The 17,353-nt window shown below is 35.6% G+C and overlaps 1 protein-coding gene across 1 annotated transcript in view; it reads right to left on the bottom strand.

Annotated features, from left to right (window-relative positions):
- LOC136294879 (uncharacterized transmembrane protein DDB_G0289901-like) overlaps positions 1 to 13,125 on the bottom strand; it is a 40,426-nt gene extending 27,301 nt beyond the window's left edge. Inside the window, exons 1-13 of the mRNA XM_066193070.1 lie at positions 13,099 to 13,125; positions 11,506 to 11,544; positions 10,633 to 10,668; positions 9,912 to 9,950; positions 9,252 to 9,269; positions 8,674 to 8,709; positions 7,185 to 7,226; positions 6,258 to 6,287; positions 5,967 to 6,002; positions 4,932 to 4,967; positions 3,688 to 3,723; positions 2,959 to 2,988; positions 2,664 to 2,699 (exon numbers count right to left, since the gene is read on the bottom strand). Coding sequence (XP_066049167.1) covers positions 2,664 to 2,699; positions 2,959 to 2,988; positions 3,688 to 3,723; positions 4,932 to 4,967; positions 5,967 to 6,002; positions 6,258 to 6,287; positions 7,185 to 7,226; positions 8,674 to 8,709; positions 9,252 to 9,269; positions 9,912 to 9,950; positions 10,633 to 10,668; positions 11,506 to 11,544; positions 13,099 to 13,125 — 441 coding nt within the window. The remainder of the gene's footprint in view (positions 1 to 2,663; positions 2,700 to 2,958; positions 2,989 to 3,687; positions 3,724 to 4,931; positions 4,968 to 5,966; positions 6,003 to 6,257; positions 6,288 to 7,184; positions 7,227 to 8,673; positions 8,710 to 9,251; positions 9,270 to 9,911; positions 9,951 to 10,632; positions 10,669 to 11,505; positions 11,545 to 13,098) is intronic.
- Positions 13,126 to 17,353: the final 4,228 nt, after the last annotated feature.

A 17,353-nucleotide genomic window follows, 5' to 3' on the forward strand; every position in this document is an offset into this window, starting at 1 on the left:
TGACCTATGAGATACAGTGGCCTTGAGGAAAAAGTTTTAATAAAACACTCAGTATGTTTCAATATGCCCTCTGTAGAGAGGAATGTAACTCCTTCCAGTGAAATCAGAAAAAAATATTTGTAGAAGTACTAGTGTCATAATAAGAATAGTGAAATACTGAACTATTGAAGGGAGTGGGATATTTGCCATTCGCTAAAATGGGACTGAGGCTTCATTCAGAACAGACAAAGAAAAATTAAATGAAAAGTATTATCTTTCGATGTTCTAGAAGATTTTGGAACAAAATTTAAGCATTTTCTTTAGTCTTAAAAAGAAATAGGTCCTTTTAAAAAATTGAAAGTTATTATAAAATATATAGCTATTTAATATATAGTTCTTTTAAGTTACAATAATGTATTACATACAGTACATTGTAAATATTGTACCACATTATAATATATTATCATGGCAACACCTATGTTGTTTACATATTTATAAATATAGTATATATTTATATTGCTGAAACACAGCATTTGTTGAAGCAATTAATCTATCCAATTTTTCTGTTTCTTGTGAAAACTCAGTAAGAATCAAAAAAAGTATAATGAATAAAAAGGAACTCATCAGTTGCCATTTTCTGCCTAATTTTTAACATCACAGTGATTACTTCTTTTAACATGGCTGACATCTTTTAGGGTAGTGGTTTGTAGAGCTCCAACACTTGAACTTGTAGCAAAACCACAGGTAGCTATTTATAGTTCACTGCACAAACTCAGTTTGCTTCAGGAACCTCAAGTGGCAGTTGTAAAGTATTTTCTGGCTTTTGACAGGAAGAAAGAAGCTGGTGAACTCCAGCCCTGATTTAAGACATGCCAGTTAAACAATTCTGCAGCAGACTTCTTCTCTCTAGAATCTGGCCTTAATGTCCTATAGAATTAGACATTTCAAAATGTAATGCAAGGAAAAAGTGACAAAAAAGACTCCAAAGCCCAAGTGAATACTCCTGTGAACAGGAAGATAGTGAGTTCTAATGTCAAAATTCATAAGATTACATGGATTTGTGCAATATGAATCTGAATTTGGGAATAATTGGGTTAGTGCCAAAACTAATTTCAGATGCATCTTAAAATAAGAGAAGAAAGACCATTTACCTGGTGGCAGGGGTTGCTATCATAGGAGACACCCTGTCGAAAACCAAACAAATAAAAAGGTAAATGCCATTTTCTTGCAAAGTAATTAGTTTCCTTAAAATTTCCTATGTGAGATTTAGTGTAACAAAACTCAACATATAACTTTACAGAGAGTGAGTTTAATTTTACTTAACCCTTTAAGTGTGTGGCTTTGCCCTCTGTCACTCTCATACCCCCATACAAGCATCAAGGCACTTGCACACAGATGATCAAATGAATACTTGTGAGCCACATGGAAAGAGGTAGGTTGGTAACTGATGTCTCTCTGTATCATCCTAGTTCCTCTTGATTGGTAAAGCTGGTGGGGTTTTTTGGAAGTAACTGTTACTGTTGGGTGACCATCTATCTAAATGTGAACATCAATCTCTTGCTAGATTCAGCGCTGTGGATTTTAGGCAAGGCTTCTGCTCAGAGACATTCATTTGCCTGGGTATATTTTGTGATAACAGGATGAGGAACAGTACACAGAAAGAGTTCTACCCTGGTTGTCACCCTCCCATTATTACAGCAAGGGTCTTCTCTTAATAAGTCAACTTGTGACACGCCTTAGTGGAAATCACCCATTCTTCAGTGTTTGTGATTTTCATTGCTGATAACTGTGTTCTTGTTGTACTGCTCCTTGTGATGCTTTCAGATGTATTTCCATTCATGCCTAACTTACATCAGTCCTAATATTTCTCATAAAAATATCTGGTTTTATACTTATATTTCATTTTGCTTGATTCCCTCTATATATTTATTCAAACATAGGTTTACTATTGGCCTCATCCATTATGCTTTCACCTGGAATCTTATCATCAACATCCAAAAATTCCCAAGCAGAGATTTTATAGACTTATTGAGTAGACAGACTAATTGTTTGTCTCCCATGTGCAACTCCAAATGGGAGCAGCCACTTCATATTCGTTACAATGGCCAACAATAGCAGCCTTTCTTGACCTCTGTGCTAGATAAGTTCGTGTCACAAGAAAACAGTAGATTTCAAACTAACAAACATTATAAAATTATTAAAAACTATTGCAAAGAAAGCTGAGTCTAGTTTTCAAAAAGTTTGCAGAAAAAGTCTTACTTGTCCACAACCACTGCTGCCAAAATAAGAAGCAGATCCGCCCTGCTTGGAAAAAAAAAAAGAATAGTTCATGATCCACATATTTCTACTCTCCATTTCAAACATAAATATGAATTTTAAAGGGCTTTAGCTGCGAGGCTGCTTCAAACCCAAGTATACCCTACTGTGAATTATCTAGTAAAGTACTCAGTATGTTGAATATCAAAGTGCATCAGAAAGCTGACACCTGCACTCCTTTCTACAAGGGAAAGTGCTGCCTCAGTGAGCCTATTGTTGCTAGAGCCATATGAAAAAAAGTTCACAACACTTAATTTTAAAGAGTTACTTACTATATTATTTAAAGTAAGAAACCACAGAATTCTCAATTTATATATGGGAACATCACGTACATGCTGTATAATGACCAATGACTGACTGAAAATTACCTGTCCATAGGAGCTGCCACCTTGAGGCTGGGAGCCCTGTAAGAAAGGCAAGGTGTCATTTGTAAACAGAGCTGCATAAGTGTAGTCCCAGCACAGCAGCAATAGAATCACACAATACCAGAAAGAAAAGCCCACTTCCATTAAAGGTTCCTCTCTACTATGTAATTTTTCCCTCATGGAATTTCATGGTACAAACCAAAACAAGGACTGCTCAGAAGGAAAAAAAGCCCATGTTCAAAGCCCAGTTACAGGCCCCTACAGAAAAACTCAACACATTGCAGCAACAAATTCTCACCTGGCCATAGGACTGGCTACCTTGGGAACCCTTTAAATAAAAAGAATATAATTAACACCCTGACAAGGAGGCTTCTTTAAAGAGCAGGATGTTTATGGAAATGACAGCTGCATGCAGATTCCCTTAAGGGGTCTTCCTGTGCCAAAGGACCCAAAACAGTATGCTAACAGCTGTACAGCACATTATCTTATTCCCAGCAGCAGTCACAGCCCAAACTGAGGTACAGACTGCCAAGGGAAACATCACTCTCAAAAGTCTGCCAGTCATGTCAGTCACAGAGAGATCAGTGAAGAACTTCCTACAGAACAACCAGTTTGCTTACCTGGCCATAGGAGCTGCTGCTGCTGCTGCCTGAGAAACTTGATCCACCCTAAGACAAGGACACCGTTTGGTTACTTCCCTCTCAATAAGGGATCCAGCCCGCATTAGCAACAGCGAGCAACTATATCCCAAAGCCATGCAGGGCAGTGTGCAGAACCAGCCTTCTTTTGGCTCTCACGAGGATGCTGAGTGTGATGATTTCACAGACTGCGATTCCAGATCAATAAGTAGCACATGCATAAGTTTTGAGTGTGGCACTCATACTCACTTTGAGACATAAAATAGACACTTTCAGAGAAAACTGTCCTTTAAAATTCAAATTCTGAGGGATTGTTAAGTGCCTTTACAGTGCCACAGTTCTTCATTTCTGAAATGCTCTATTCTGACTGGTGACTGACTGGTGCTTACCTGGCCGTAGGAACTGCCACCTTGAGGCTGGTACCCCTGTATGAAATTAACAATTGATTCATAGTTACTGTATTTGTGAAGCAGGTGCCTCTCTAATGTCTATTTTTGGGGGTAGAAAACAGAATAAGAGAATGTATAGACTCTACTGCTTAACTGGAATTATTTTGATATTTCTTAATCTGGAGAAATAGGTGATCACATTGTGTTTACTGAATGACAATCATAGAGTAGATTGCCATCAGTCTCAGACACTACTCTAACTTATGAGAGTTTTCTAGGAAGGGAAACAAAATTTTCTAATTATATTTATTTTTCCTTTCCTTCTGTTTTTCAGTCAACGGGCTTAGATGGCTAATATTGCATACTAGGTGTATATTGATTTCATATATTCATATTTTTCACTGGTCCCAGTTGAAAAATTCCCTTCCTCTGAAAGAAAATTGGGGTGAAAACTAGTTTTTTTAAAAATAGGAAATAATCTTGGAAAAAATATATGTTCATAAAATGGAAACAAACCATTGCAATTCAAAGTAGCAGGTCGAATAAATTAGCCGAGGATGACCGTACTTTAAAAAAAATTCTCAGTAATATAAAGTTACTGTGGTTATTATTTGCTGTTGAAATCTGCCTTCAATATGATCTCAAAAAAGTGCAGTTGTTTCATGTACAAGCAGACCTGTGCCCAGCTGCCTGGAAGAGTTATGTAGACAGGGATTACCGAAGAGCATTCAAAGTATCCTGTCTATCTTTGCTATCTGACATAGAGATCCTGACAAAATTCACAGCTATCTTAGGGCTGCTTTAATCTACATAAAAACTGTGAAGGGAGGTAGACATTCATTGGTTGCAGGCTCCAGTACCATTCAGCTGAGAACCTGACCCCATGATCATCAGTTTCTCAACGCTGCTTCTCTGCTGAAAGCAAAGAGGCAGCAAGAACTGCCTATAAATTTGTACTGTACCATCAACTGAAATGGGAACAGCATCAAATACACTTTTTCTACTATAAATTTATAAAGTTCCAAACCCAGGGTAAAGGTAAGATTGCAGAAGAAATCTAGGATTCCTTTAGCAATCCATGGAAACACAATGGTCACATTCCCAACAAAATATTTTAGATGGACTCAGGGATATATTGGTTAAGAATTCAACATGAATTGAAAACAGAATATTTTAATATCTTCTAACTTTTCAGGGCAATGTCACTTCACTTTCTCAAATGTTCTGTTTTGACTGACATTTACCTGTCCATAGGAGCTGCCACCTTGAGGCTGGGAGCCCTGTAAGAAAGGTAAGGTGTCATTTGTAAACAGAGCTGCATAAGTGTAGTCCCAGCACAGCAGCAACAGAATCACACAATACCAGAAAGAAAAGCCCACTTCCATTAAAGGTTCCTCTCTACTACGTTATTTTTCCCTCATAGAATTTCATGGTACAAACCAAAACAAGGACTACTCAGAAACACCAAGAAGGTAAAAGCCACCCATGCCCCAAAGCCCAGTTACAGGACAGGCTCCTACAGAAAAGCTCAACACATTGCAGCAACAGAGCCTCACCTGGCCATAGGACTGGCTACCTTGGGAACCCTTTAAATAAGGAGAAGATAATTAACACCTTGACAAGGAGGTTTCTTCAAATAGCAGGATGGAAAGAGCTGTTATGGAAATGACAGCTGCATGCAGGATTCCCTAAAAGGTTCTTCCTATGCCGAAGGACCCAGAACAGTATGTTAATGGCTGTGCAGCTGTGCAGCACATTATCTTATTCCCAGCAGCAGTCACAGCCCAAACTGAGGTACAGACTGCCAAGGGAAACATCACTCTCAAAAGTCTGCCAGTCATGTCAGTCACAGAAAGATCAGTGAAGAACTTCCTACAGAACAACCAGTTTGGTTACCTGGCCATAGGAGCTGCTGCTGCTGCTGCCTGAGAAACTTGGTCCACCCTAAGACAAGGACACCGTTTGGTTACTTCCCTCTCAATAAGGGATCCAGCCCGCATTAGCAACAGCGAGCAACTACATCCCAAAGCCATGCAGGGCAGTGTGCAGAACCAGCCTTCTTCTGGCTCTCACGAGGATGCTGAGTGTGATGATTTCACACACTGGGATCCCAAATCAATAAGTAGCACATGCATAAATGTTGAGTGTGAGAATAGACACTTTCAGAGAAAACTGTCCTTTAAAATTCAAATTCTGAGGGATTGTTAAGTGCCTTTACAGTGCCACAGTTCTTCATTTCTGAAATGCTCTATTCTGACTGCTGACTGACTGATGCTTACCTGGCCGTAGGAACTGCCACCTTGAGGTCTGTAGACCTGCAAGGAAGGTAGGAAGATATTTGTACACAAAGCTGTATTGTCTTACTACAGCAGGAACAGAAAAGTCCATTTCCTCCTAAAGTTCCTCTGTACTATATTATTTTTTTCCTTCAACGTATTTCAGTGGTACAGACTAGAATCAAGGACCACTCAGAAATACCAAGAAGGTAAAAAACTGCCCACACCCTGAAGCCCGTTTACAAGACAGGCTCCTATAGAAAATCTCAATACATTTCAGCAACAAAGTCTTACCTGGCCGTAGGACTGGCTGCCTTGGGAACCCTTTAAATAAAGAGAAGACAATTAACACCTTGACAAGGAGGCTTCTTTCAAGAGCAGGATGTTCATAGAACTACAGTTCCATGGGGATTTCACAAAAAGCACAAAGGAGATAGAATAGTCTGGTAACAGCTGTTCAATAGACTGTCCTATTCTCCCAGAAGCCACGACTGCCAGCCTTGTGCATATTGAATATTAGTGCTGTTGAATAGCGACCTCCCCGTGGCCCTGATTGCTAAAAGTCATACCTACCTTTTTGAGACAGTTTTCTGGATGCATATAGTGCTATAGAGAATATTGACAGACTTTTGAATCTCTCCTACCCTAGTCCCCAAGAGGAGGAAGACCTGAAGAGCCTTCATACTTGAGTTCATACCATGAATATTCTCAAATTTTACTTTGCAATAATTTATGATGACACTGTGTGAGTATTTTCTAAAATTCCCTTACGTTTTTTCACAGAAGTAGCTTTATCTTCATGGCTTTAAGTTCCACGATTATGATTTTTCATTCTTGATCTGGCTCAGCAACTACCCTTTAAAACTTTTGCAATTTGAGGCCTAATATGCATGGGCTCTGAATCTATCAGTATGGGGCTGATGTTGTGGTAAAGAGCCTAGAATTGCATCCTCTCAGGGCCATGACCTTTATGCTCTGAGTGGAATGCATTCATTTCATGTCAACCCATCACACATGGAAATGCATTTGTGAGCATCGCAAACAAAATCATTTGAACACCAATGTCAGATGGTATTTTCATGAACAAAAGCCAGGGAAATAAAAATACCTGCACCTGTGAAATCCATTTTTAAATGCAGAAAATAATTTTTCCTAAGTTGTGCTAGCCCTGTTTAAGTGAAATCTACATGAATATTTATTACAATTTTTAAGTCTACTTACCTGAATATAAGTACTGCTGCTGCTTTGCTGTTTTTGTCCACTCTATACAGGAACAAAAAATGGGCATTTATTTTTAAGAGGAATTACTTATGCACTAAGCCATTTAAAGAAGTCACTCTGTCCTTCTATCTACTAGACAGTTTGAAAGCCACAAAGGGTTCACTACACATTTTCTTACTTTATACCATCTCCATGTGCTATAAAATGTATATAAAGATCCTACACAAATAAAGTGTTAAAAGTATTTATATATCTTGATATAATTTTCTTAAAGAAAATTAATTGTACAATACATCTTTGTGTCATATTGTGGCATTTGAAGTGAGTTAAAATAATTCTGCCTTTCCAATGTACCTCACAAATTACCTTAAACTCCTATCTATTTGTATTCACATTATGACTGATATTTCTATTAATAAGCACAACAAACTTTTGACAAAGAATTTGCCAAAACAGAAATTGAAAAATCCACATTTTCATTACAATTTAATTTTCATTACAATTTAATGTAAGGAAAAGCCACAAGCCACTGCAAAAAATATTTTGATTCCCACAAAATATGTGGATTATGAGCATAAAATATTTTTTATATTTACACATTGAAGACAGTTAACCTGTGTAAACAAAACACTGTAAATTTAAAGTCAGAAATAAAATAACAAGGAAATCTTATTCCTTTCTTTGCCAGCATTCATTACTAGTCATGGAAGAAAATAATGCTATACATTTTGAAAGCAATGGTTTTGGAAAGACAAATTTCAGCTGGGGTAGACCTGCTACTGTTCTTTCAATGAAAGTGAGAATTTGTTGTCATAGTCTGATGGACTGGAATCTAATTGATTGACTAGCCATTATGAGTGGGATGGATGCTAAAATGGCAAAGAGCACAGAAAAATATGTCTGAATGATATTCATAATACTTTATAAGCATGCTGTTACTGAGATTAGATTGCAATCCACTTTCCAAGTGCCTGGTTATCAAGAAGCAAAATTAAAAATACAACAGTCCACCTAAGCATTAATGGCAGGATTTTAAAAATGTAATTCTGAACTGGGTGTTTCCATTAAAAAATGGACTGTTTGAAAAATGGACTGAACGAAAATGGAACTGTGCAGGTTACAATTTATATTTGATTTGATACTGACTAACATTCAAGCTTTAGTTCTAGAATTCCATCCTCCTTCCTGAGCAGACTGAGATGGTCAAATTTTGCCAATTTCAAGAGCACAATGGAATTTTTATACAGAGGTTTTCTAAATTTACAGGTGTAGAAAACAGCTGCAGTAGTCTTTATTCAGCCACCAGCTAAGATATCCCCTTTGCAGTAGTCACATAAATACCCTACTCCACCACTGTAGTTTGTGGACATCTAAGATATCTCTAAGTTATCCACACTTATTTGTCCCTTAAGAGACAGGAATTATTATTTAGTTTACTAATAAAAATCTTCATTTAAACCTCATGTATAATGGAGGAAAAAGTGTCTACCTGTACTATGATCCTTGTTGCAGAGCTTCCCAAACTCTAAAAAAACAATCCAGAAACAAAGAAACATAATTTAGCACCTTTAATTGAGTTGTTTAATGCAATGCAGTTAAACAGAAAACACTAAGTTGAACTATTTAGTTTGTGAGAAGAAAGAGAAAGGTCCTAGGTGTGAGGTACTGTGTGTCAGCTCTTAACAACCAGCATGAAGGTAGTTTATTCTCAGTTCCGAAGGTTTGGGGAGGCAGACTGGCCCTCCTTAGCTATTTTCTACTCTTACATCTTCTGTGGAGAGCAGCGGAGCACAGGTTATGGGCACCACATTTCTGCACTACCAGTCAGCTTGGCTTTTCCAAATGTGGGGAGGGAAGCTGAGACATCATCACCCCTCCTAACCTATCTCACTGTCACCTGCACTGCACATACACCAACACATACAAACCCACTTCCTCATCCAGACACTTTTTGCTGAATTCTGTGGCATGAGGGACAAGTGTAGCACACACCATTCTGAGACTACTGGTTTGATCCCATAAGAACTATTATGATACTCTAGGAATCACAAGAGGAAGCATGCTTACCTGAGGGAAGGTCTGACGCTGCAAATAAACAGAAAAATCTTTCATTATTTTGCACAAGGGCTTGCCCAAACAGAACATTGGAGCAGAGAAAGGGGAATAGGGCCCTTATATTTCAGATGCAATACATAGTGGAATGTGAAGGAATGATATAAAAAGGATGGCATAGAATAAATGCATCTTAACCTTTATTCAGGTTAGAGCAGCATGGTCAGTTAGAAATGATACATCTTTAAAATATTACATTATAAAAGTTCACTTCAAGCACCTGAAGGCTAAACTTAGTTTTAGTTCCAAGTAAGCAGAGTGAAAATGTAATAATTTAAAAATGAGAATAGAAGTGAACTTACAGAAGAAAATTGCAATAGAAACAGAAAATCAAAACTATTCAGGAGCACAGAGACTGCATACATGGTGAGACCTGCTGTCTGCAGCTAATCTGTGGTCTCTGCAAGTATTAACTGCAATCACAGAACCACGAGGTTTGTACCTATCTTGTGACATGCCTTCCCTGAAGATATTCACACACACAGGGTAAATTCTGCCTGCCAAAATATTGTCTCCAGGAATATTTCTGAAAAATTAAAAATCTAGGTATTTGAAAGCTTTTTGGGTCAAGATTATTTGTAGAGAAAATGAGTATTGTAGAGAAAAATAGCTTACCACAGGTGGAAAAGGGTTGCTGTTGGCAACGACCACTACCTGTGGAGAAACCAGAGGGAGCTGTTTACTCACCGTAGAGATTTTTAAAACTGTTAAATATGTCAGAAAAATGAAGAATATTAATTTTTTAATTTACAAACTCTGTTAATACTACTATGGAAGATCCCTTTTATAAAATTACATTTTTACTAAAAATTAATGTCCATTACCAAACAAAGAAGTACATATATTTATACCTAGTTTACACAAGAGTATAAGCAGATAAAAGATTTTCCCCAAACCACAAAATGCAGCTGTAGAGACAGAAGCAAGATTTCGTGTCTTGCACCATATCTACTGGCCTGTACTGTGTGCCCTTTTTGATCCTCAACTTTCCACCCCAAACTAGATCATCAACTTATTTTGCCTTTATTCAAACTTTCTGCCCCAAATTAGGACATCCATTTATTTTGTCTTTATTCAGTATTATATAAACAAACAAACAAACAAACAAACAAAAAAGACTTGATACTGAGTTCATTAAAAAAACTTAAGCCAAATGCAATAATTTTATCTTCTGCTGTGTTAATGTATTCTCATTCTCTCCCCACCTCTAAGAACCAAACCAAATCAAATAGTATGAGTCAATCTGGGTTAAAACCTTGAAATCTGACTGAAATGACAGGAGTTATGCTAAGCTATAACTGTAAGAATTCTTTTCCCCTTGAAGAGGAGTGCTTACCTTCTTACTGGAATCTGAACTGCTTGAAGGGACAGACTGTAAGGAATACAGAATTCATTTATTGCTTAGGTAAATGTTTGGCAAATTAACTACAGCACTATTCCCCACAAGAATATTTCAGTTATCACGGTGCCCCAGAAGTACCAAACAAATTAAGAGTCTGAAGAAAAATATTAATGTACTGGCATTTAATAAATTAATAACTGCAATATATCAGCTGGTTTAATTTTTTTTAAAAGCCCAATTATTTTGCTAGTTTACAGGCTGCTGTATAAAAGGTGAAAATTTCATCAAATTGGAAGTTTGTAAGAAAACTAATCTATCAGTAGGAAAAAGAATTAATCTCTCCTACCTTCATCCGAAAAAAAAAAAACCAACCCAAGTTCCAGAACCCATCTGCTCAATTTAAAAAACCTACCATTGCAATAGAATCGGGGAAAACTGGGATACATATGTTAAAACAAGATAAATTATTTAAATGAAGCATAAAATAATGTGCAGTGATGTTTTGCATTTCATCCACCAATAAGTAGAATTACATAAGCAAAAGCTGAAAAAAGTACTTTTAATTCTTAGTAACCATCAAAGAAAGCACTGACTTTTGGAAAAGCATAATAAAAGTAACTGGTGTCAATTTATAGAATAAATATAATTGATTTTTGGTGGAAAATGGAAGTAAGGATACAGCAACAAACACCAAATATGTAATTCATCTGATGAAGTTATTTCCAGATATGATCATTAGTAAATCATTTGAGAGATTTTGCCTTTATCCCCTTCCACAAATTTAATTATTGTTTGGTAAATTTGGGCATAACTGCTTAGCTTTTGAATACATTAGGAAGATAGAAACATGTTGGAAAACACAGTTACCTGGCCATAAGTAAGACCAGTCCCAGATGAGGATGCAGTCTGAAATAAAAATATAAATCAGGTATTTATTTATGCAATAATTTGCTAATTATTTTTTTTTTCAAGTGAAAATGAAATAAATGAGATGGACAATAGAAATTTTAAATTAAAGAATTAATATGCAAAGATTGTAAAAAACCCCTAATAATATTCCACAATATGCAATATCCAAAGACAAAATTTTTTCCTGATAAAAAGCATTACATCATAAGAATTCTGACATTTTAGTAGGAAAACAAATTAAGAGTTTCTAATAGAAGATATTATAGATCACCTATGTGTACATATACAGCTTAAAACATAAATGATTAGGTTTTGAGGAACTGGTAGTGTAAAACCTTTTAATTTGGGGTTTTAATCTCAGAATAATACCTCAAGCTAACACTGTTTTCCTGAATACGTTTAGGAAGACTTCAATAGCTCTACAGAAGAGAATCAAATGCAATTTTCAACAAGGACGTTAAGAAGCATATTAGGAGACAATCAGTAAAAAATGTGTAACCAGCTTACATCTCTGCAGGCGTGTTGGCCATATGTACCAGCAGCACCTCCCTAAGACAAAAAATAAACCAGTTATTTCTCATCAGTATTTTCTATTTGTAAAAGAGACTCCCACATGAACATTTATTAAATAATGCCATTGAAAGCTAAGAGTTACTATGATCATAGTTACACTGGGGACAAGAAAGAAAATGTAAAAATAGTGCTTACAGGGCCACATCCACTCTTGCTTATTGTGTAGACTACTCCACCCTGAAATAAAAATAGAAGTCAATTATTTTCATATAAAAATCTCAAATGGGCAAGACAGAAAAAACCCAATGCTAGGATGTTTATGGCATGAAGCATTGTGCAGCTGACAATGTGCTACCAGTTCACTGGCATTGCCTGTAACAATTCTAACTTAATGTGAGACATTAGCTTTCATCTGTATTTCATGTAACTTTCATCAGCTTTGTCACTGGTCATGAAATCTTTCAAAATTTTACAGAATGGCTCATATTTTATAAAAAAATAGTAACTTCAAGTAGTTATATTACAAGATGAGAAACTCAACTGTTAGAAAAGAATATGGATTATATATTTAAAAATACAAGGAAGAAAACCAGAATATCAAAATAATTTGTGGTTCCCTGTATCTGGTAATTCATTACAAGCAGTAAAGATTGAAGAAATGGAATATTACCAGATAATTCACTAATAAATATAACCACTAGTAAGTAGTAAGAAATACGTCCTTGATAAGCTCAGTTCAAGAAACTGGAGACATACCAGAAAGTTTCTAAGAGTTAAAGAGAAAATAGGTGTATTAATGGTAGTGGAGATAATCAACTAAAAAACAAGTATACATTGCTGTGATTAATGAAGCAGAAGTGGTAACAATGCAGTCATGCATACCCCAGAAGTTTTAAAAGGCTAACTAGACAGTGATATCCCCAGATTTTCAACTGCAGATATAGTCTGCTGTTAAAAACAATACAGACATTAAACTGGAGCAAGCTATTGAGTTCAACACAGCGGAGGCAGTTGAACTTAGCCCAGGTACAAGCATACTGTTTCCTGGATGAACACCTCTGCCATTCTGGGCAGTGAAGATATTTCAGTACAGTATTAAATCACCTCACTACTCTGTAGTTACAGAAGTGAAGTCATTCAAGGTTACTGAAGGGAAACATACAAATATTGGAATTTAGGACTCATACCTGACTGCCTGAATAGCTGCTCTGAGAGGAACTGGAAGGAACCTGTAAAGAAACCACATTGGTATTTATTATCTTGCTGAAAAATTATTTTTATGTAAGTGATTTTCAGGAAATCAAGTTCTACTTGGTGGGAAAAGGAAGAACCCACAAAGTAGCTTTCTATAACTTCATTCCACCAACTGATACTATTAAAATTATTTCAGAGATCTTTCCAGACAAATAATCAAAACTGTGCCAATCCAGCTGTTAAAAATAACGTAATTCTGCTGCTTGCATTCTTTTTTATCTGACCTCATACACTTGAGCTCCATCACTGAGGAGATCTACACCATCACAATCATTAAAAAGTAGATGAAAGCAGTTTCAGAGCTGTTGAAATAAGTGATCTTGAACAGCAAGAAAACACTAAGAATAAAGGGTGAAAAGAGAAAAAACAAAGCTTCTATCACGGAGCTACTTTAGATAAGAAGAGAGAATCTGCAGAAGAAAATGGTAACAAGGTCGACAACCCTTTAGACAGTTTTGGATTTTTAATCAACAAAGATAATTTAATTTTCTTTTTGTTAGTTTGAGTGACAAGGGGGATAAAGAGATTTCTAGAAGCAACTTTTGACTAGGTTGTGAGATCTTGGGCAGTTAGCAGCAAGTCAATGTCTTTGGAGAAAGAACATTTACCATGATGCATCGGCCTGTTGAGTAAGTCCCTCCACGCTGCAAGAGAATACAGATTCCAGTTACTGTTTATTGACTGGTGTAAAAACATCACATTACTTTAAACAGGAAATCAACTGAATTCACACTGATGGTCTGAAGAAAGAAATCAAGTGTTTCTTTGCTGACAATGTATTACACATTTTAGCAATCTCACCTGCAAACTGATGTCAACTAATTCAAAATAAAAATACATTCAAAACTGAACACAAAACTGAAAGCATAAATGACATCTTTCTAGGAAAGTAATTTGAATAGTACAATAGGATCTTCATGCTACAAGCATGAAACAACTGGACCAGTAGGAGAAGAATTCTAAAACTGAGGTAATTGAAAATTGGGAAATTGAAGAAAAATTGCTCTTACCTTGTTACATTCTAATTCTATCAAAATCTGTGGGGGCAGAAAAAAAGAGGAAGCATTTACAGATTAGTTACTAAAAAAAATCCTTATTATAGGAAACAGAAAATACACTTGGTAAAGTGAGAGACTTAAGACAGGTGTTAACTCTTGGTTACATCACAAGTTGATATAAATCAGTGCTGCTGCAGTCCAACACAGTGCATTTGAGGAGACTTTCTTTACTTGAGCTGCCAATATTTAGTATGTTTCATATAAGCATAATTCTTGGCAAAAAATTTTACCAACTCCTTTCAAGAATATGCTACAGTTACAGTTGCCAGGGCCTGGGGCACCAGATAAGAACAGCACAGTACATCAGAAGTACAGTACAGTTCTCCTTATAACCAATTTTATTTTCTTGGTTTTGCTTTAAGACAGGGATTTTTTTGATAACTAGATTGTTACTTTCCTCATTTCTGTGGGAGAAAAATAATATTTAATTTTTCATCATTTTAATAAGAGGATTAGGCGGTTAAATGAAAATTATTGAAAACATCTAATGATTTTGGCCATCTTAGTTAATGAATAAATGAATGACAAAAAGTGTATCTCTTGTATCAAGCCAAAGATACTTTAATTACTGTATTAATTTCTATCATTCAAATACACTAAAACATACCTTCCTTTTACTTTTTCCTGTTGCATTAACTGACTCAGAATGCGTAGGTGTGAGAGTTTTGCTTTGAATTCCAACCCAAAAATTCTCTAGATTTTGAACAACAGTTGCACTAGAAAGAAAACAAAATAATTTATTTTCTATCAAAGTATTACCATCCAGCATAATTTTGATGATAACTAAAACAGATGCTGAGAAAAAGCAGAAGAGGAATAGACACTGTTTGAAGGAGCACTGACTCCAGTGAGGAGCATTGGCTCAAATGTCCATAAGAATTGTTCCACATGCTGTGACAATCTGTATCTGTGATGGTGAACTGATTCTCATGGCAGTAACAAGTGAAAAAAATTGTGGTTTTGGATTCTTTTGCCTGTTCTTGGCAAAAGAAAGCTTTTTCTCAAGATTTAATGAAACAAGACAAAGATGGGCCTATCATAAATCTGCACTTTAAACAATACAAGCTATCAAATATTTAGGTATTTTCCAATATACTTCAAGAATGCATTTGTTAGAGTAGGTGACGTTTTTACAAGCTTAACATCTGCAAAAAATGTAGCACTAAAAGTAGGCTAAACACGTCTTTTCCTGCTCTCAGAAGTTAGTTCATAGGTCCTACACTTATTTTAAAATTTATATTAGAAGAATTTACATCAAACACTATTCTGCCACTGTTCAAAATCGAGAAAGGAATAACTGAATAGAGTCTGAATTTCATTTTTTCAGGGAAGCAGTTACATTCATATTTTGTACTTGTAATTAAAGAATTGTAATGTTGTTGTAATTACAATTGCTGTTGTAATTAAAGAATTCAAAGTGTAAAAAATGGCTACTCAAAGATCCACTAATGACATTATGCTTAATGAAATTATTTACATATACTAAGATCTTAGGACATTAAAATTACATATTGAAATGGAAATCATATTGTATAATGAACATAGTGTGAAGTTATGGTAAATTATGAAAAAAATGATGGACAGGAATATCTGAAACAGCAACACAGGTCTGTTTAAACACAGAAATAAGATTTCAAGGTTAAAAAAAAAAGAAAAACAACTATTTACATAAATTGAAGCTCTCTAACATCCTTCGGGGCAATCCATGTTGTTGTAACCTTCTGTTTCACATCTGAATTGGCATGAATTACTGCTGAATTCTGAAATTTAAAAGAAATATATATAATTATATAAGATTCCAGAGTGACTTTTACCTATAATATTACAGAAACTGTCTCAACTACAACAGGTAACACTGATGTCCTCCTACAGAGAGCTGGGGAATTTCTACATTAGGTTCGGATCACATATAAAGGACAGATGGAGTTCTTGAGAAAACCTAACCTTTTAAACTCTACTGATGAAATAGCTTTGCTGTATAAAGAATGGTCCCTATCTGTGTTATTTAAAAGAAACCCAAGCTTCAGTAAGTATTCCAAAGACTGCGCACATACCGTCATGTTATGACATTCCAAGCCTTTAGTGTTTGGATCTGTAATTTTAAAAGTACCAACAGGAACATCTCCATCTATTTCTCGAGCTTGTAGATTAAATCCTTTAAACCCAGCATCTTCAAGTGCTTCTAGAGTTACTGTGAAAAGAGGCATTTTGAGAAGTGTAAATTTCATATACCACTAAAACTGCCTAAATGTTTACCATGTAATTTGCTTTGCTCCAAGGCACAAGATTGCATTGTGCAGAATTCTGCACAGTGCAGAAATTACTTTAAGCCCTGTACAATTTTAAAAAACCATTTCAAACACTTTTCTTAATTATACGAACAATTACAATTAAGGCAAAGGGAAAATTTGGAAAGGTGCTTTTCTGTAAAGTAACATGAAATTTATGATTTACTGACAATTTCAAAGGGAATTCTACACTACCAAATGAGCAGTGGCCCTGCTGACCAAAAGGTTATTTATTTTCTGTCTAATTAGGCCTACAGAGTCAGAACAGTTAATAGAGAAAGAGAATTACATTTCTTTCTACCTCTGTATAAAAAGATTAGCTTTTGCATAAGGCTGAAATGCAGAAATATTTTTTTTTATGTGTTACCACTGGAAAGATAGAAACTACAGTTTGGCTTCCATGTTCTACATTAAATATGAAAAGTTAATAATTATATGAGCTAATCAATTTTGTTACTGAAGAAGCTCAGAAAAACATGGTAGAGAGCAGTTTCCTGCTTTGTGTGTATCAAAACTGAAATTAGATTTCAAAAGGCAAAACCAAGTTTGCTATAATCTATTATAACTTTTCTCTGCTAGTTCCGTTATTAAACAAAATTAGAAGAATGGTTTATGAACAGAGATATCTGTCATCATTAAAAACAAGGGCAGATGAGCTGGGAATGACACAAAAATCAAGGCAAAGACCAATCA

Source organism: Chamaea fasciata, unplaced genomic scaffold, assembly GCF_029207755.1.
Source record: "Chamaea fasciata isolate MVZ Bird 193981 ecotype frontalis unplaced genomic scaffold, bChaFas1.0.hap1 SCAF_10, whole genome shotgun sequence".
Classification (NCBI taxonomy): Eukaryota; Metazoa; Chordata; class Aves; order Passeriformes; family Sylviidae; genus Chamaea; species Chamaea fasciata.